The 21450-nt window shown below is 41.4% G+C and overlaps 1 protein-coding gene across 1 annotated transcript in view; it reads left to right on the top strand.

The window, feature by feature from the left end:
• Positions 1-19269, top strand: part of LOC139566635 (F-box only protein 41-like) — a 101757-nt gene extending 82488 nt beyond the window's left edge. Inside the window, exons 10-14 of the mRNA XM_071387872.1 lie at positions 3585-3680; positions 3768-3886; positions 8657-8815; positions 9216-9331; positions 10769-19269. Of these exons, the coding sequence (XP_071243973.1) occupies positions 3585-3680; positions 3768-3886; positions 8657-8815; positions 9216-9331; positions 10769-10831 (553 nt within the window). The 3' untranslated portion in view covers positions 10832-19269. The remainder of the gene's footprint in view (positions 1-3584; positions 3681-3767; positions 3887-8656; positions 8816-9215; positions 9332-10768) is intronic.
• Positions 19270-21450: the final 2181 nt, after the last annotated feature.

Below are 21450 nucleotides of genomic sequence, written 5' to 3'. Positions count from 1 at the left end.
AGGCCAAAGAGTTAAATCTTGCTTTCATCAGACCAGAGAATTTTGTTTCTCATGGTCTGCGAGTCCTTTCGGTGGCTTTTTGCAAACTCCAAGCGGGCTGTCATGTTCCTTTTTACTGAGAAGTGGCTTCCGTCTGGCCACTCTACCATAAAGGTGGTTGTCCTTCTGGAAGGTTCTCCCATCCACACAGAGGAACTGGAGCTCTGTCAGAGTGACCATCGGGTTCTTGGTCACCTCCCTGACCAAGGCCCTTCTCCCCAAGGTTGCTCAGTTTGGCCGGGCGGCCAGCTCTAGGAAGAGTCTTGGCAGTTCCAAACTTCATCCATTTAAGAATTATGGAGGCCACTGTGTTCTTGGGGACCATCAATGCTGCAGACATTTTTTGGTACCCTTCCCCAGATCTGTGCCTCGACACAATCCTGTCTCGGAGCTCTACGGACACTTCCTTCGACCTCATGGCTTGGTTTTTGATCTGACATGCACAGTCAACTGTGGGACTTTTCCAAATCATGTCCAATCAATTGAATTTACCACAGGTGGACTCCAATTAAGTTGTCGGAACATCTCAAGGATGATCAATGGAAACAGGATGCACCTGAGCTCAATTTCGATTCTCATAGCAAAGGGTCTGAATACTTATGTAAATGTTTCACTTTTTTTTATTCATTTGCAAAAATGTATAAAAAACTGTTTTTGGTTTGTCATTATGGGGTATTGTGTGTAGATTGATGAGGGAAATGTTTTGTTTCATCCGTTTTAGAATAAGGCTGTAACATAACAAAATACATACAATACAGTACTCGTCACTCCCTGTGGCTGGCTAGCTGCTAATGCCTTGCCCTGCAGGCCGTCACACAGACAGGTTAGCTGACATCGTACAATTCATATCTATAGGCTACATTTGAGGTTTTATTTTTAGTAGTTATTTAAAAAAAAAAAATACAATTCAAAAAATAAACATACAAATGACAACATCATACAAACATCCACAACATTAACCCTGCCCCAGACCCACTAACACACACCCCCATCTCTAGTGCCCGCATCACTTTATGCCACTTGACCTCAAACGGCACCATTTTGTTTCTCTTTCATTATAAATAATTTGACCTTTCCATTGCGTTAATCATGGAGGATTGGTTCATTTACATTTTTTAAAAGTATACTTAAAAAAAAGAAAAGATTATTGACTTAAAGTATCGTCCAACCCATCGGGTATCTCACGGCACCCTCATATGTCACGTCTTGAAATATGCAGACAGACGGATTAAAAGTAAACTTACATTGTAATACTTGTGACAGCCAAATTTCCGCCCTCACTTTTGGACTTTATAACATTTCCAGAAGGCATGAATTATTGAGTCATTATTAGTTTTACACTTTAGACATGACTCTTCCGTTGTGCTGTAGAGTTAGAATTGTCTCTTGTATAACAAATTATACAACAGACATTTTATACAGGAAGCATTATTTTATACTGAATTAAATGTACACTTGTGTTAACTGTAGTCTTGTTAATTATGTTCCAACATTCCCTCCATCTTGTGCCAATATCAGTTCTTTTTAAATCTTGGTTCCAATAGTTTATATATTTTTCTAAGAGATTATCAGTTGGATAGGTTCTCTGCAAGGTTTTGTGTAGTTTACCTATCATATGAATATCCTTTTCTGACCAATAGGATTCCCTCAAGATTGCTCTGATTTCCAAAAGATTTCAAATCCAAATGTTGTAATATAAAAGTTTTAAGTTGCATGTATTTGAAAATATCTACATCGGTCAATCGAAAATAGCTTTTTAAAGCTGTCATGGGAATGAATGTATTTCCTATTACCAAGTCATTTATGGTTTCTATGCCTTTTTAGTTTTTTTCCATGTGGACAAATTTATCTGTGAATTCTGGAAAGCTATCCAAGGATTGTTCCATAAGGTTGTGTTTCTAGGAAGTGATATTGGTTCTTGTAGAATATGTTTAGTTTTATTCCATATTGTTATAGTGTTCTTAATTGTTAAGTTATTCACGTTCTTACCTTTCTCCTTTGAAAATAGATACGTAAAAAGATTCTGGAGATGATCTGCGCATCTTCAATAGTTACCTATTGTTCCTCTTTAGTGAATTTGACTATATGTCGCAAGTAAAAGCCTTGGGTAGCGATTTGATACCATTCCAAGTCCGGAAGGTTAAAACCACTCTCAGACATAGGAAGATGTAAAACTTTCCTTTTTATTCTATGAATTAGTGTTACCAAAAATAAATACAAAGCCTTTGAAGAGGTTTATTCAATCTGTACGATTTATGGGAAGATTATTCAATTTAATTAGATCTGTTTTCATACTGTTCAGTAATGGAATAAAGTTATCTTTCTATTTGTTGTCACGTATTAAGTATTTCATATGTTTTGTGGTCCACTTAAAGATTGCTGTAAATCATGAGTTTAAAAAAAAATATATGTTTATTGCATTTATTTAGTTTTCCCACATTAATTGTATATCCTGAGATTTTAGAGTATTCAGAAAATATATTTTGAAATAAATATTGGTCAGGTATGTCAGGAGATCAGCTGCAAATAAGTTTACCAATACTGATACCTGTAATGTTTGGGTCCTGTCTAATTCGTTCTGCAAGCGGTCCAATTGCCAGTGCAAAAAGGAGGGGGGGAGGGGGACATCCCTGTCTTGTGCCCCTTTCTAAAAAAATGTCATCACATGAGGTCAAATTTTGCTTTAGGACATTTATATATTTATTTCATTCGTTTTTTCTGCTGCTAGTGTGTAGCCTAAGCTTTAGGGCCTAACTATGCTCCAATTGGATATTGTCTATCCACTGAGGCAAAAATAACAATGTCGGAGTTGAATTCTATAAGAGAAAAGCTGCAAAACGGAGAGTTGTAAATCAATAGAAGGGAGGACCAGAACAATAGCCTAATGTTCGGGAAAGATTTGGTGAAAAGGATGATGACAGTGTTATGTGATGATTGCGAGGCGCTATACAAATTTGACAGTCAGGGACCATCTATAAAGGTGCTATTTTTATCAGCATCATAAAAGCCGATTAATATTTCAACCACATAAAATATGCATTCAAGTGGAACTGAAATCTTATCAGAAATATGTTGGGTAGTATTCATACCTTTTTTTATTTTCCTTAAAACCGGTCAAACGGAAATCTTGCACAGAAAATCTTGCATCCCTTAACGTCTTTGCTGCGCAAGAGGAGCAGAGATGAAAGAACTTTAATGACGTCAACGAGATTGTCATAAATCGATAGAATAAATGATTCAATCTGGTGACCAAGGGTTAATTTAGCATTCTAGCGCAACAATTAATGACAGAAGAGAAGCTGCATGTATCTAATTATAGAAAAGCTGACTAACAAATAGCCTACCAAAATGTGGGAAATTCTAAGCAGAAACTTAGGCCTGTCTCCGACTGTACATTGCATTTTCTATATTTGCGGGTTAGGGTCGGGTGCGGGCCTAAGATGTTCACTTTACCACATACAGTTTGAGACCCCTGCTATATATTATGAATGGGTGTCTGGATGATTATACCATGAAGTATAGTGATTTGGTGTTTTTTGTTCTAGGAGTGCCACAGACCCTGTAGGACAGGAGGTGATCTGGGCTCTCGGAGCAGGCTGTAGAGACATAATCTCTCTCCAGGTGGCACCACTACATCCATGGTGAGAGGCAACTCTCTGAGCTCACATTTATTTTTAGGAATACCGTTAGCACATCTATTGTAACGTACCTCGCTCTTTCTCCTCCAGCCAACAACCGGCTCGCTTCAGCAACCGATGTCTGCAGACCATTGGCCGATGCTGGCCACACCTCAGAGCCCTGGGCGTGGGCGGGGCAGGGTGTGGCCTTCAGGGACTAGCCTCGTTGGGTGAGTCAATTCAATTTGGATAAATATCTCATGAATATTTAATCTCATTGGTCATTTTAATAAATGAACTGATATAGGGACTATTCTTTCAGAACGAAGAAACAATTTGGATTGAAGTGCTTTGTATGGTTCATATCAGAGGTCTTTGTTGATGGATAGAACTTTGTCCTTCAAGGGGTTATTTGTCACATTTAGAAATATTTGTTCTTTTTCTTCGGAACAAAACATTCAGATTTATTTATGTCCCGTCCACACAGATGGAAAGGGGGATGCGTGCGACTGCAAATACCCTCCCAGTCAGAAGGAAATGTAACCCAGCTATTGAGTTCCTACTCACGATTCACAGCATGCAGGAACAGTGGGAGGAAATTACTTTTGTGCCTAGTTGAGAAACGGTTGTCTTGGTGGCCTGTCTGTTTATCAGTACATGGGCTGAGTGAGGATGAGGGGTGGCAATAGGAAAGGACATTGAGTGCCTCTCAAATGGCACCCTATTCCCTATATAGTGCACTACTCTTGGCGAGAGCCCTACAGTGCCTTCAGGTGCCTGGCAAGTAGTTGAGCGAGAGCCCTACAGTGCCTGGCAAGTAGTTGAGCATGGTCATCAGATCTTGGTACTTGTTTTTTTTAATGGGCAGAGGACTCTCATATCCTCTAGGGTAGTGGCTTGCAAAAATAGGGAGGTTGAGGTGTTGCTCCTTGTTTTGGTTTGGAGATCAGCCACGATTTCCATCCCTCAAATAGACTGTGAGTCTGTATGGCGTACAGATTCCAAGGATCCTCAACTGAAATTAGAACAGAAACATTTTAAGTTCCTGACATCAATAAACAACGTTCATAGTCAAGCATTAGGATATTTTATTGTTAGAACAACATGTTGCATGTTGATGGGATGTTAGTAAACTATTCTCTGTGCAATACCTGTGACTTTTAACCACCTCACTGAGGTGATCTGTAGTCCAGCTGGTCGCTTGAGGACAGAATGTGGGAGGTGCCTGAAATCTTCACATTGCATCCTCATCACCTTGAATGGTTTTGCTGGTTGTGCTTCAAGTATCATCTTTGAAACATCATCAGGTGTGTGAAGGACTGACACCTTGCGCCTCTTCTCGATGGTGGCAAAAGATCGATCACAAGGAAGAAAAGAATGACCAGAGACCATGAACGTCTGCTCAACTTGGGTAAAGTAACCCATAGAGACGAGCATCGACATCAGATTGAGCATCCGCCAGTTGTTATTCTGCCCACAGCATCTATCACTGAAGATGATCAACTTGCGCACCTCTGGTTTGGTGAGTGGCGTGAATTTTGTCTTCACCCACTTCAATATGCAGCTTGCCACCTCAATGGACCCTCGGTGTGCAATCCCCTCATACCAAACACACATGTAGGCAGGATCTTCTTTTCCAAGTTCCTGGATGCAAAGGTTAAAATTTGACAGCTGCCGCTGGCAGTAGACATTGGAGTGGGTCAGATTAGTGGTGTACATCACCCCCTGTAGATCCACAGAAATGACATGGCAGTCAGCATTGGCTTTAGCCCACTCAGTGTCACTTTGAAGCTGTGTGTAGGCCTTTTCGGCTTTTCAACTCACTTTCAACTGCAATCTTCCTCTTCTCCTCTTCAGATGTTGCTGCTGACATCTTAGTGAAGAATGCGTCACATTTGCCACAGGTGTCACTCCTGGGTTGGCCGAAATTGAGACTCTGCTGTTTGAAAATGTCCCTATAAACCAAGAATTTTGCAGATGATATTCTTCTCTTTGTAGAGTCGGTACATTCGCAACAAATTCAGATCAGGGCTGAGGTATTCTCTGTACATCCCCCTTCATCCGAGAGTAGTGGTTCTGGGTTCTTGGGAAAGATAGAATGTGCTCCTTGATGCTCTCTTTCACTGTAGCATGTATCCGATGTGGCCTGTAAGGAGACAACAAGATGTTGTTAAACTTGTATTCTCTAGATGGTCTAGGGACCTGCCTTCGAGTGCAACTGTGTCGCTATAACCGGGGTACAAATCCCGGGAACGCCATTGCCGTTTGTGGCCGGGGGGTCCTGTAGGGCGGCGAGAATTAGGCCAGTGCCGTCCGGTGAGAGGGGGAAGGTAATCGGCACTCAGTCCTCAATGCTCAGGTTGTAGTTGGACAGCTTAGTTACCATTTTGTTTAAAAGTAATAAACATTTTTATATTTTTGTTTCAGAATTCGCTATTCATCCATTCGATACTCTATGTTAATGTTTAGAAGATTGTTTAGAGCACTGCTATAGTGAAATAATCCAGGCTGGAATCCATAGCGCATTACTTATTGCTATGCTTCCCTCTTCCATCTTCTAAAGGAGACCTAGCCTCAGTAGCCTGATCTGCCTCAGCTTGAACTCCTAACTTTTCCTGAACAACCTGACCAAAACAATTACATTTCAATTTGCAGGTTCTTAAAAACTAGTACAGAGAATACAATATGTTTGTAATTGATATTCATATAGACATTAATTCATATTTTCACTTGCCTGAAGACGCCTGTTGGTTAGCTGGAACACAGACATGAAAGTGACCTTGTGTAACAGTTTAACTTTACGGCGTCCCCTCGCCCCGACCCGGGGACCCTCTGCACACATCAACAACGGTCGCCCACGAAGCATCGTTACCCATCGTTTCACAAAGGCCACGGCCCTTGCAGAGCAAGGGGCAACACTACTTCTAGGTTTCAGAGCAAGTGACGTAACTGATTGAAACGCTACTAGCGCGTACCCGCTAACTAGCTAGCCATTTCACATCCGTTACACTTGCACACATTCAATCTCTGGCCTGCTTGCTGTACATGGTATTTGAAGGTTTGTTTCCGTCGTTTGTTCTCCTTTGTATCCTCAGGTTTTCGTCTCCGTTTCACCTCATGCTGCAATAACAATTGACAATGATAAATTCAGAATTTAATATACTGTAGCACATTCAGGGTATTGCTTGATCAGGACCTCCATCTTTAACACACTCCCAACCTATACACAGAATGAGTTTGTAATTGCGCCATTGTGTAACACTGCACTTTTAGAGTTAACGTTAATGTACGTATCATTACTGTCAAAGTTAAACTATGCAAGTGTTCAATATAGCTATTTGCTTGCGCTCATCAGTCAACTTTCCACAATCCTTTCTGCACGTCGTGGAACACGCTCTTCCCTGCAGGATACAGTGTAACGTTACCTATAACTAGCTAGCTACTGTAGCCATGTCGAATCATCCGGTGGATGGAGAAAAAGTAGCTAGCTATGTTTCTTCTATAATCTAGCAATAACATTTGTAACGATAATGTATAAGTTAGTAGCCAACGAACTTTAGCTAATATGTTTTCTCTATAGTTACAAATTAGACAACCCAGAACATACATGTTAGCTACTGTACTCTATAGCTAGCTTGATTGTTTGATATACGGTTCTTCCACATACCTCTTTTGGACAGCTTTTCCCAGTTTTTTTCTTGACCCTTACGATTTGTATCGGGTTTTCCCGCATCCCGTAAGATCTTCCTTTGCCTGTCTTTCCATTCTTTTAGTTTTGTTTTACGTTTCTTTCCCACATTTCGGCGATTTTCATCAGCAACAGAAAAGTTGTGCGCTTGCCCGTCCATTCTGAGTGGGGCACATAAACGGTTATTCCACGAGAGACTATCTTTAAATTTAAAAGTATTGGTAATTAGCGCGTGGAAAGCTTGTGAAAACGGTTCACTATAGAAAAAGGGTGTCCAATAATGATTTTTCATGTATATCTTTATTTTTTTAAATGTCACATATGGTTCTTCGTCTGTAGGATTCCCCAACTTGACAGAGCTTGAATACGTTTTTTAAAGAATAATGTGGAAATGTACCATATATCCAGGTGTGCAGAGCTCTTAGTCTTACCCAGAAACACTGTAATCGCTGCCAAAGGTGATTTGAATGTATTGACTCAGGGGTCTGAATAATTATGTAAATTAGATATTTCCGTATTTCATTTTCAATAAAATTGCAAACATTTCAAACATTTGTTTTCACTTTGTCGTTATGGGGTATTGTTTGATGATGGGTGAGAACATTTGTTTTAATCCATTTTGAATTCAGACTGGTAACACAACACAACGTGGAATAAATCAAGGGGTATGAATACCTTCTGAAGGCACTGTATGTGCCCTGGTCAAAGGTAGTGCACTATTAAGGGAATAGGATGCCATTTGGAAGTCAGCATTCTGATCAGTTCTCTCTCATCCTACCATCTAGAGCGAAACATGATGAAACACTATCCCAAAGCTGTTGAATTGAATAATCTCAAATATATCTATATCTGAGATGATCATACAAATAGTAGAAACACCGTGAACATAATGTTTGGTTTTGTAGGCTGGTTATGTGCGCTTTCGCCATGACCATCTCTTTTCAACTTATTTAGGTAGCATTGTTAAGTTTTATTTTTATGTAAGCATTGCTAACACTTCAACCAATGAACAAACGTATATCAATGTGTGCTGGCCAGGTGTATATGACTGCTTTCGACTCTAGATAGGCTCTTTAGATATCTTACCCAGCACTTGAACAATAATGGATGAGCAAATACCAAGCGTCCTGTCCAGGGGTTGTACTTGTGCATCTAGCTGCCTCACCCTACAGAAACAGAAGATATTCTCCTGCCCTATGGGCTGTTCTGGTGCGGTCAATGCTACTTACATACTACTGACTAAGTTGTTGGTATCAAAGGCATCTCAACCTCCTTCTCCCCCTTCTCTCCTCCTCCTTCTTTCCCCCTGTAGCGAGGAACTGCATGCGTCTGCAGGTGTTGGAGCTGGACCATGTGAGTGAGGTCAACCAGGAAGTGGCAGCTGAGGTGTGCAGGGAGGGTCTGAAGGGCCTGGAGATGCTGGTCCTCACCTCCACCCCGGTCACCCCTAAGGCCCTGCTACACTTCAACAGTGAGTACACGCTACACCCTACTACACTACATAGTACACTACTGGGAGCTTCTGGAGGTTCTAGAGATGCGGATCCTCACTTCAACAGTGAGTACACGCTACACCAGACCCGGTTCAAATATAGATGTGCTTTATTGAGCTTGATTTTCACAAAGGAACCAATAGAACAATCCCAAAAGTGCAATCCCTGCCCGTTTTTAGTTTTCCATTGCTCAAACAACGGCTCAAAGTGTCGAGTACGCACCATTTTTGAATCCAGGTCTGCACTTTTCTCATCCAGTCAATCATTTCAGAGCTACACAAGTGGCTAGGGCATAGGGGCTAGGGGTCTATTTGGAATTGGGTGGCGAGTCTGCTGCTTCCTTCCGTGTGAGGGCTGCACACCATCTCGCCCCTCCAGGTGTGTGTCGTAACCTGAAGTCCATCGTGGTGCAGATCGGTGTCGAGGACTACTTTGAGGACCCCAACAGCCCCGAGGCTAGGAAGCTCTTTGACGAGATGGTGAACAAGCTGCAGGTAATTATAACAGAGCTTTAACTTCCACATCCCATTGAATCCCAATGCTCTTAAAAATGATTGCATTTGAATAATCTAATAACATTTACAAAGGGGGTGCATCTCAATACACTTATAAAGGGGACGAAACCCAATACTATTAAAACTTTCTCTGGATCAGTGCTTTGAGGGCAACTCCTGACTATGCCTGTCCAAATAATTTCCTGTCTTTGGGTTCTCCTGCCCACAGTATACGTATAATTTCTATGACTAACTCTGTAGTATCCTTTAGCGATGGTTAGGTGGGTAAGCGAGAGTGGTCTATTATTACAACTCAACCATACTGAACCGTACATGACTCAAAACCGAGGTCCCCGGTTCAGCTGATCGTCTGAGGAATACTGGAAAGAGGAAGTGTGGCGTTGAGGGCGGTCGCACGCCCACGACGGGCGCCGCTCAGAGGTTAAGAGGAAGAACGCTTCGATATTCGCACTCTGACATTTTTTTTATCTATGGGCCCTGGTCGAAAGTAGTGCACTAAACAGGGAATAGGGTGGGCGTGGGAGCCTCCCCTTCTTCTGTGAGTCAGTGAGGAAGGTGTCCGTTTCTCGCTGGAGGATGCTGTGCTAGATTGCTCATAGCCGTTAAGTAACGAACTCCAGAGAGCTAAAAGTGTGTTTGTAATTTCAGGCCCTGTTCATTTGTCACGGCCGTAGCCAGACGGGGGAGAAGCAAAGCAAACATTTAATCAAACTCAATGAACCCTCGAGGGGGAGAAACCTATGAGTTATGTGTGTACTGTACAGTCAGTGAAAACCACTATTCCAAGCCTAGGAACCAGCACAGTCATTCATTTCTTACGCGTATACACGTGTGTGCGCAATGGTCTACAAACTTAGTTATATGCTTACTTTTCTGCTTATAAATACAGCTTCTCCCCGAGACACACACGCTAAGCATATTGAAGATTCACACATGCTTAATAGGGCTATGACGATACCAGTATCGCAATATTTTTCCCATGGCAAAAATGAGAACGCGAAGCAGACCGAACTCTTTAGTCCTTCAAAAAGCTGCTGTATGTCAAATATAGTGTGCTATAGTTTGGGAAATAAATACATGTGACTCTGGATGACAACGTAATCATGTTTGTTTCCAACATTAGGTCTGTTTTCCTAAAGAAGTCGAAGCCGCTTTGTGTTTTGCTTCCTTGCCATGATACTAACGGGTATCGTCCCGGCCCTAATGCTTAAATGCACTCACTCAGATATAAATAGATTGAGGCACGCTCATTCACACACACACTTTTGGTGGTTCAACGGCCGTGTGTGTGTGTGTGTGTGTGTGTGTGTGTGTGTGTGTGTGTGTGTGTGTGTGTGTGTGTGTGTGTGTGTGTGTGTGTGTGTGTGTGTGTGTGTATAAGTGAGTGTAGCGGTCTAACCCCTCTTTACCCTCCAGGGCTTGAAGAAGAGACCGGGCTTCTCCAAAATTCTGCACGTGAAGGCGGACATCCTCTGCTAACCCCATCCACCACCCAGGACCCCCAAAGAAGAAGGGTCGGCCATTTTGTTTCCAGCCACACCAACAGAACAGACCTAGTCATTTGTAACCCCTTGACGCGACGCGAGGACGAAACAGCCTGAAGTACCAGTCAGCCAACACACACACGTAACTGAAGAGGACATTCAGCAACATGCTTCTTTATTGTTAAAAATAAAACCAATGTGTTTTCGGCCCTTAGCCTTGACTAAAAGACAGACACCACAGACAGATAGACGCTCCATAGACCACTACAATGCCAATTGGAGAGATGCAATGCAGTACAGAACAGAGGATAGACAAGACAAGAGGCCTGGATAAGTCAGGTCAACACCTTACCCTGGAGCATACAAACCCAGTGGAGATTCTCATAAAGGGACCAAACCCTCCTTTACCATAGATGTACTAGAGAGCTCATCTCCTATCTTTTCAATGGCTGCTTTTTTGACCAAATGGGCAGCACCATTGAGGGCTATCTCTATTTTTAAAGTAGTACATTTTGTGTGTCCTCTATGGTGGGGTAAAGTGTAGTAAAGACATCATCAGTCAGGTAACAAGACCAGGGGCCCCTAAGTCTCCGCGAAAACTAACAGGGACCATGTTTGTGACTTGCTGACCTTCCAAACAGATTTGAAACAAACTCTATTGGACTTTGTAGATGCCGTAATCTCGGCGGGCATTTTGATTTCAACTGAGAAAAAAGCTGGGGAATGCATGTCATGAAGGAGCAGGCTCTCGTTCTCTATTCACGAAAGCATTTGCAGAGAATGTGTCTGGGATGCTTTTTTTTAATCAAGATGCTCAACAGCACATATTCTGTGGAAATGCACATGAGCAGTAAAGCAGATGTAGGGATGGACGGTGTGTGATTTTTGACCCTGTCCTGAGCCAGAGGAGTAAGTTAAAATAGACCCTCAACTCTGTGTGTGTGTGTGTGTGTGTGTGTGTGTGTGTGTGTGTGTGTGTGTGTGTGTGTGTGTGTGTGTGTGTGTGTGTGTGTGTGTGTGTGTGTGTGTGACATACCAGCTTCAGACTTGGTCAAATATAAAACGAGAAGATATCTTGCCACCTTTTAGACTTTTTATTATTCCAAGGTCTTTATCAGCCGCTCCATGGTGTGGTCGCCATGGGAACAGTGCAGTTCCCATCTTCAGCAAGATCATCAGCGGAGCACAGTCGCACACCCTTGGATTTTCAGCTGTCAATTACTTTTGTCTGTGGAACTCTTACAGTATCTGTAGGCCGGCTGGTCCATAAGGCAGCTACTGTTTACTTTGTTTTTAAACAGGGTTGCAAATGGATTCCTTTTGCCTTTTATTTCAGAATTGATGACGTTCATAGCTGTGTGTGTTCTATCTTCATTTCGTAAAGTGTTTTCTCCGATGTGCCACTAATCTATAGGAGCGTTGTAAGGCAGTCGTTCACCCTATTCAAATAACTAGCCACTAGCTCTGTAAGCTACAGTGAATTACATGAGCTACATCCCAAATGCACCCTATTCCCTATGTACAGTAGTGTAATACTTTTAACCAGGGCTCATAAGGCTCCAGAGCTTGGGGGCCTGATTTGGTGTCACACTTTTGCCCCAGTCCAAGCTAACACGCCTGACTCCAATAACCAACTAATCATGATCTTCAGTTTAGAATGCAGTTAGTTTAAATCGACTGTGGGGAAAAGTGTGACACCAATCATGCCTCCGAGGCCTGGAATTGCCCAGGCCTGGAATGGGGTGACATTTGAGATGCAGTCTTGGATCTCAATTGCCTCAAAATCCTCTTCTTGTTTCTTCATCTGCACCGATTGCCTTGTCAAGTGAAAACAAAATGGCGGAAGCTCATCATTAGGCTGTCTTTCGCCTGACCAGTTATTTTCGCTCAGTGCAATGACGGGAGAAGAGGACAGAGTTGTTAGGCAATTGAGTAAGATAGCCTGTGTGTATCCACTCGCAGTAGTGTACCGTTTATTTCTTCAGGCACTCATGCAAGTCGTCGAGCTCAGGCAACAATGCACCCCGACCCAAACCATGCATCCACCCCAGGGAGGGGGATCTCAAGTCTAATGTGTACTCCTTCTGACAGAAGACAACAGTTGGAAGCTGATCCTCTGGTAGGCGTTTGACATATCCTTTGTTCGTACGTCATTGTAGATCAAGGAAAGGAAATGAGAGAAAGCTATTTTAGACTATTGAGATGCAGCCCGTGTGCCAGAGAGGAAAGGCTGCAGGGTAATCCTTTGCTTCCCCGTTATTAATTTTTTTTAAATGGAGAGATGTTTAGTCAAGTTGAGCACCGAGTTCTGTTCTAAGTTATGTGCTGCTTTGTTTTAGTAGTGCTAGCCTGACATGAACACACACACACACACACACTGCAGTTGTGGTTTCTCATCTCCATGTTCTCTTCCAATACTGAATATTGGCTGTGAAAAGACTTGCCCCTCCGATTGAAAAGGTGTTTTTAAAGTCGCTGTCACAATAGAGAAAACACAATGCACTTGTTTATTTGGGTATGTGGTCCAAATGGCGCACTTTTCTCTGTATAGTGAACTACTGTACTTTAGACCAGGGCCCATAGGGCTCCGGTCAAAAGTGGTGCACTATATAGGGAGTAGGGTGCCATTCGGGATGCAACTTTAGGGGGTTTTCAGTTCCTGACAATCTTGTCTTCTTTAAGACATTAAACACTGTACATAATGTTGTTTATAATATAAAAAGATGACTGCATTTGGTGTTATAAAATTAAGGTCATAAGTATAAGGATCTTCATGATGAAAAAAATGATAATGATTAAGAGTCTACTACAGGTGTCGATTCTGAAACATTTTCTCTCCAAAGTCGAAAGGAAAGATGGAGCTATATTATGTATAAACGGTAGTGTTGAAATTTGCAGTTGTGTACTATAGGTACTTTATATTCAATGTTCATGATCAATGTGCTATAGAGATGGACATTATCTAAGAAAGAGGATAAAGATTATTTGAGCTATTTATTTCTATAAAAAGAGAGGACTATAATGTTGGCATGTTTGTGTTCATGCATCAATCATCACGTTGCCTTTGACATATTCTGCTGTAGTGGCTGTAGTTATAAATTAATGTTTAAAAAGATTTTACGATTGCTTGCAAAGGTTTATGCTGTATTTTATTTTAAATACGTCTGTTGCACTAGTGGGAAAAAATAAGAATACTGATATTTAATATTAGTGCTGTTTTTTAATGTTTAAAACACTCTCAGTATTTGACATATTATGATGCACTTTTTTCTAGAGCGCTTTTAGAGGTCCATGGTGGTTCTTTAGGATTAAGAAATCACACTTTTCAGTCAGTCAACATTGTCATGCTGTTTCCATGGTTTCCTCTGTCGTGAGCGATCGGTTGGTTGCTCTCCTACATAGTCATGTGATGAAGATTGGTTTAAACTGAATGGTGGCCAATGAGGGGCAAGAAGGTAGATTACTTCATGACCAGTAGCCAATGGCAATGGAGAGTTTAACATGCCACACAATGCAGACCCTATTTTATTGCCTATATCTGTCATACCTCTCTCTCATTGGCTGTTGAAGTTTATGGTTGAACCATAGCCAACCTGGTTCAACTGCATTTCAAGTGCTTTTGAGGTTCATTTTACACCAACATGACCTTATGCTCACAATCATGATCATTACCAGGTAATGGCGATTATACAGTGCCTTGCAAAAGTATTCACCCCCTTAGCGTTTTTCCTATTTTGTTGCATTACAACCTGTAATTGAAATGAATTTTTGGATTTCATGTAATGGACATACACAAAATAGTCCAAATTGGTGAAGTGAAATGAAAAAAAATTACTTGTTTCAAAAAACAAAGAAAAATGAAAAGTGGTGCGTGCATATGTATTCACCCCCTTTGCTATGAAGCCCCTAAATAAGATCTGGTGCAACCAATTACCTTTCAGAAGTCACATAATTAATTAAAGTCCACCTGTGTGCAATCTAAGTGTCACATGATCTCAGACCTGTTCTGAAAGGCCCCAGAGTCTGTAACACCATCAAGCAAGTGGCACCATGAAGACCAAGCAGCTCTCCAAACAGGTCAGGGACGAAGTTGTGGAGAAGTACAGATCAGAGTTGGGTTATAAAAAAATATCAAACTTTGAACATCCCACGGAGCACAATTTAAATACATGCTAAAAAAAATTGAAAGAATATGGCACCACAACAAACCTGCCAAGAGAGGGCTGCCCACCAAAACTCACAGACCAGGCAAGGAGGGTATTACTCAGAGAGGCAACAAAGATACCAAAGATAACCCTGAAGGAGCTGCAAAGCTCCACAGCGGAGATTGGAGTATCTGTCCATAGTATCTGACCACTTTAAGCCGTACACTCCACAGAACTGGGCTTTACGGAAGAGTTGCCAAAAAAAGCCATTGCTTAAAGAAACAAATAAGCATTGCTTAAAGAAAAAAGTAAGCGAACACGTTTAGTGTTTGCCAAAAGGCATGTGGGAGACTCCCCAAATATATGGAAGAAGGTACTCTGGTCAGATGAGACTAAAATGTAGCTTTTTGGCCATCAAGGAAAACACTGTCTGGCACAAACTCAACACCTCTCATCACCCCGAGAACATCATCCCCATAGTGAAGCATGGTGATGGCAGCATCATGCTGTGGTGATGTTTTTCATCGGCAGGGACTGGGAAACTGGTCAGAATTGAAGGAATGATGGATATCGCTAAATACGGGGAAATTCTTGAGGGAAAGCTGTTTCAGTCTTCCAGAGATTTGAGACTGGGACGGAGGTTCACCTTCCATCAGGACAATGACCCTAAGCATACTGCTAAAGCAACACTCGAGTGGTTTAAGGGGAAACATTTAAATGTCTTGGAATGGCCTAGTCAAAGCCCAGACATCAATCCAATTGAGAATCTGTGGTATGACTTAAAGATTGTTGTACACCAGCTGAACCCAATCCAACTTGAAGGAGCAGGAGCAGTTTTCAAAAATCCCAGTGGCTAGATGTGCCAAGCTTATAGAGACATACCCCAAGAGACTTGCAGCTATAATTGCTGCAAAAGGTGGCTTTACAAAGTATTGACTTTGGGGGGTGAATAGTTATACACGCTCAAGTTTTCTATTTTTTGTCTAATTTCTTGTTTGTTTCACAATAATAAAAATGTTGCATCTTCAAAGTGGTAGGCATGTTGTGTAAATCAAATGATACAAACCCCCAAAAAATCTATTTTAATTCCAGGCTGTAAGGCAACAAAATAGGAAAAATGCCAAGGGGGATGAATACTTTCACAAGGCACTATAACTAAGTTTGTGTACTCTGTGTTTGTGTTGGTTTGCTTTAAAGCATCTTAACCAGATTTATTGTGTGACAGAAGTCCTGCTGAAATTGTTTTAGAACATGTCCTGAAAACAGAATCGAATAAGAGAATGAGATTAAGAGTTGAAGAGGAGTCATTCGGACGAAAACATACTGTATGTCAGGGTTCCCCAACTGGCAGCCCCGGGCAGTGATTTTATTAGCATTTTATTTTATTTATTTTTGACTATTTTATAAACTTTTTGACAATTATTTTTATGTGGTTGGACATAATACTGTAAAAACAACAGCAAATCAGCTCCAATTGATTTTCATTTTGGAAATCTGTTCCTAAGTATTCCCACGCATAATAGAGAGAGATATGTGATGGTATAAAAATGTAAGTAAGGTTTGAAATTATTGTTTTAGTCAAACATACAGTACCAGTCAAAAGTTTTTCTTTATTTTCACTATTTTCTACATTGTAGAATAATAGTGAAGAGATCAAAACTATGAAATAACACATATGGAAACATGTAATAACCGAAATGTGTTAAACAAATCAAAATATATCTTAGTTTCTTCAAAGTAGCCACCCTTTGCCTTGATGACAGCTTTGCACACGCTTGGCATTCTCTCAACCAGCTTCACCTGGAATGCTTTTCCAACAGTCTTGAAGGAGTTCCCACATATGCTGAGCACTTGTTGGCTGCTTTTCCTTCACTCTGCAGTCCAACTCTTCTCAAACCATCTCAATTGGGTTAAGGTCGGGTGATTGTGGGTGCTAGGTCATCTGATGCAGCACTCTCCTTTATGGTCAAATAGTCCTTACACAGTCTGGAAGTGTGTTGGGTCATTGTCCTGTTGAAAAAGAAATGATAGTCCCACTAAGCGCAAACCAGATGGGATGGCGTATTGCTGCAGAATGCTGTGGTAGCCATGCTGGTTTAGTGTGCCTTGAATTCTAAATACATCACAGATAGTGTCACCAGCGAAGCACCCCCACACCATAACACCTCCTCCATGCTTCACGGTGGGAACCACACATGCGGAGATCATCCGTTAACCTACTCCGCGTCTCACAAAGACACGGCGGTTGAAACCAAAAATCTCAAATTTGGACTCATTAGACCAAAGGATAGATTTCCACCGGTCTAATGTCTATTTCTTGTGTTTCTTGGCCCAAGCAAGTCTCTTCTTATTATTTGTGTCCTTTTTAGTAGTGGTTACTTTGCAGCAAATCAACCATGAAGGCGTTATTCACGCAGTCTCCTCTGAACAGTTGATTTATCTGGGCTGCAATTTCTGAGGCTGGTAACTCTAATGAACTCTGGGTCTTCCTTTCCTTTTGGCGGTCCCCATGAGAGGCAGTTTCATCATATTGCTTGGTGTTTTTTGCAACTGCACTTGAAGACACTTTCAACATTGTTGAAATATTCCAGATTGACTGACCTTCATGTCTTAATACAGGATCAGTGTTCTTGCCATAATATGGTATTTTACCAAATAGGGCTATCTTCTGTATACCAACCCTACCTTGTCACAACACAACTGATTGGCTCGAACGCATTAAGAAGGAAAGAAATTCCACAAATTAACTTTTAACAAGGCACACCTGTTAATTGAAATCTATTCCATGTGACTACCTCGAGAAGCTGGTTGAGAGAATGCCAAGAGTGTACAACGCTGTCATCAAGGCAACGGGTGGCTATTTTGAAGAATCTCAAATAAATTTTGATTTGTTTCAAACTTTTTGGGTTACTACATGATTCCATAGTTTATGTCTTCACTATTATTCTACAATGTAGAAAATAGTAAAAACAAAGAAAAACTCTTAAATGTGGCCTATATCTGCTGGGCTTCTTGCGGTAAATTCTTAGTCTACAAATTATTTGTAATTATGTTCTGTCCCCCTGACCATCCACTCAAGAACAAAATCAGCCCACGGCTGTTTTTAGTTGATGATCCCTGCGGCATGTTCTACTAGGACCTTAACCATAGCTAAGATTCATTGTGTCTGTTGTTAAAGGGATAATTCCCCCAAATTACACAATTTTCCTTACCCTATAAGCAGTCTATTGACAAGGTAAGTCCATGCGTTGGTTTTATTTATCTGGCCACTGCCATAGACTGCTTATAAGGTCAGGAAACCAATATAACATTTCATGTTTTTATAACTTGTTTTGGTAAGTTAGTCTTTCTGAATATCAAATAATTTCATGATTCCCATGATCAAGATTCCTTGTCGCTATTTTATTTGATTCATTTAATTGTAATAAGTTGGTACATGATTCTTTCATTATTCGTTATTCTCTGGAACCCTGGCTATTGTTTTCTGTTGATTCGATTTTTTTTAATTTTTTTTTTAAAGTATCTTCATTTTTTCTCTTTCAAAGCCCAATTCTGATTCATGGAATAAGGTTGTTTGGGGCGATTTTATATTTTTGTCTGTAAAACAAACTATTCTACTGTGTCAGGCATTTGAAACCTTGATTTTTCCTAAGACCAGCTTTGTGCCAAGATTTTATGCTCTATCTACGGTATGTCTCTTTCGTCCCAAATGGCACCCTGTCCCCTATATAGTGCACTGCTTTTGACCAGAATCCTATGGGCCCTGATCAAAAGTAGTGCGCTATTCAGGGAATAGGGTGCCATTTTAGAAACACCTGTATCAATTCTTATGTAATTAATTAGCCTGGATCCAGATCTGTTGGTACATCTTGCCAATCCCTATGGTCGTTGACATGGCAAGATGGCACAAACAGATCCAGGACCCAGGCTGGCTTCTTTTTACCTCTTCTGCACATATTCACTGTATGGATGATTGCATTCTCTGCTCATTTGTCTGAGTTGTTTTTGAACTCATTACCTCAACACTTATCTGGGCAACTAAGTGTACACATTCTTTAATGATTATTTTGGACAGTCATTGATATTATGCTCATTTTAATGTACTGTATCGAATATAGGCATGTCATGTTGGTATGACCAAGTTTATTCAAAACCCAAACAGTCATTCCCACAACAATGTTATGCCGTTCATCATCCTAAGACCATTGCAATAACTGAAAAGGTGTTATTTTCCCGTTCATAGTCAAAATCATCAAGTTGTTTTCATCAATAAAATGGCTTAAATACATTGACCTGTTTGAAAATCAAATTATTTTATTTTTTGTACAATCAATTAATGACGTTTATTTATAGAGCCCTTTTTACAACAGCAGTTGTCACAAAGTGCTTATACAAAAACCAAGCCTAAAAGAAGTGGGCTCTCTTTAAAAACTATTATGTACTCCTGACAGAATGTTTCCCCTAGGTACAGATCTAGAATCAGCTATCCCTTCCTCCAATCCTATCCTTAACTGCAAGTGAAAGAAAATACTAAACTGACCTAAGATCAGTGCCCAATAAACGGACTTGAAGCATCCCAGTTGTCCACAAGAGGACAGTGTTGTTCCATTTACAAGCACAGTTGCATAATGTTGGGCCTAGGGCTATGCCTATGGTAGTTCACCTTATTCCTTCCTTTCTCTATTGGCTAACACAACTCAAACCGGTAAAACGGGCCCATCTAGTCAAGAGTATCATCACCCTTCACAGATGTATGCAACGGAGTTGTTTGACATTTTCCCTAATAAACACCTGTGAAACTTCACATACTGAACATTGTGGACAGGTCACAGGTCACTGTACCTACTCTAGGAAAGTATAGGGGCTCTATTAAATCTGTATCGACAAAGCATTACAGTACTACTGCTGTTGTTTTTGAGATTCTACAACATGCATATCATGACGATAAATGTGGACTGCACACATATTGTCTGCCACATGTCTAACCTTGAATTCCATCTGGCCTATGTGCCACACCTGTCCAATCCTTCCATCATAGTCTAGGACAGTGGCTCCCAAACTGTGGGTCGGGCCTGACTTTTGGGTTGCGGCAGGGGTCCGGATGGGTCCGGGGATGACTTTTGTGCCTTGTTACAAATATGTTGTATTATTACACAGTCAATTCCTCAAGACCCCATACTCTAATCTACATTCAGTTACATGCTTGGAAGAAGAGGGTATTATTAATAAATGATTAACTTATTCTTTGGTCTGAGCATGTTTTGTCACCACTCAACCATTATGTTGGGTCGCGACTCAACAGACGCCTCAATTGGTGGGTCACAAAGCAAAAGAGTTTGGGAATCCCCCTGGTCTACGCTAGGGGTTGTTTCTGGACAGGACCAAAGGCTATACACTAAAGGACAAGCCAGCCAGACCACACCACTCTTCATTTGACCTTTGACCGGGTCATAAGAACCAATCCTCTTTTCTGACTGCCGGGGAAAGTAGGTGGAAGTCAAGAGGCTGATTAGTCTTATCGTCTCACCTCTCGAGAGAATCCAGAGTAGACGCAACACAGTATGGACTGGGAGAGGCCAGTTGGTCAGTAGGGGAAAGGGAAACATCAACAACACGAGTTGCATGCTTATTGGCACCCTTGTCCCTGTTTAGTGTATAACTTTGAACCGGGGCCCTCAAATGCTGAAGACTGGCTTAGACTGGTCGAGGTAGTTAGGCGTTTGGCCCCTGGTCTGCTTTTGATATATTTGTCACCTTTCAGACCGACACACTAAACTAGAACCCCCCCCCTTACACACGCACACGCACGCACGCACGCACGCACGCACGCACACACACACACACACACACACACACACACACACACACACACACACACACACACACACACACACACACACGGCAAGACAAATGGACACCATCTTTGCTCCATGCTCCATCTGTTCACTAAAGCCCAGAGGGCCAGTGTTTGTGTCCCAAATGTCACCTATTCCCTACATATTGCACTTTTGTTTGACCAGAGCCCTGGTCAAAAGTAGTACACTATATAGGGAATAGAGTGACATTTGGGACACAAACACTGGAACAGGATTTTCTGTTGATTGTCATCACTGCTGACCAGTGTGTGGAATATACCAAGCCCAGATGCGAGTATTACTTTCATTTCCCACTGCTGTAAAAGTGGACTGAGCAACAGAAACCTGTGTCTTTATTCATATACTTCGACAATGGAGCCTTTCTTCCTCTCACCACCCAGATAAAACACATTGGTTTCATTGCCAAATGTTGACATAGATGAGTTGTCATTACACAATATGGAGATCTTATGATTTAATGTAGACTGAGCCCAATGTGAGCACCCACCGCCCTCCTGTGTACAATGTCATGACCGCATGTAAACGTGTTGAATTCCTACCAGGCAATTAGCCAATCAAAACATGACATTTATAATATGTGATTTTTTTCCGTC

The sequence above is a fragment of the Salvelinus alpinus genome, chromosome 39 (genome assembly GCF_045679555.1).
Source record: "Salvelinus alpinus chromosome 39, SLU_Salpinus.1, whole genome shotgun sequence".
Lineage (NCBI taxonomy): Eukaryota > Metazoa > Chordata > Actinopteri > Salmoniformes > Salmonidae > Salvelinus > Salvelinus alpinus.
The sequence above is the reverse complement of the archived record's forward strand: the minus strand, read 5'-3'. Positions and strand labels throughout refer to the sequence as shown.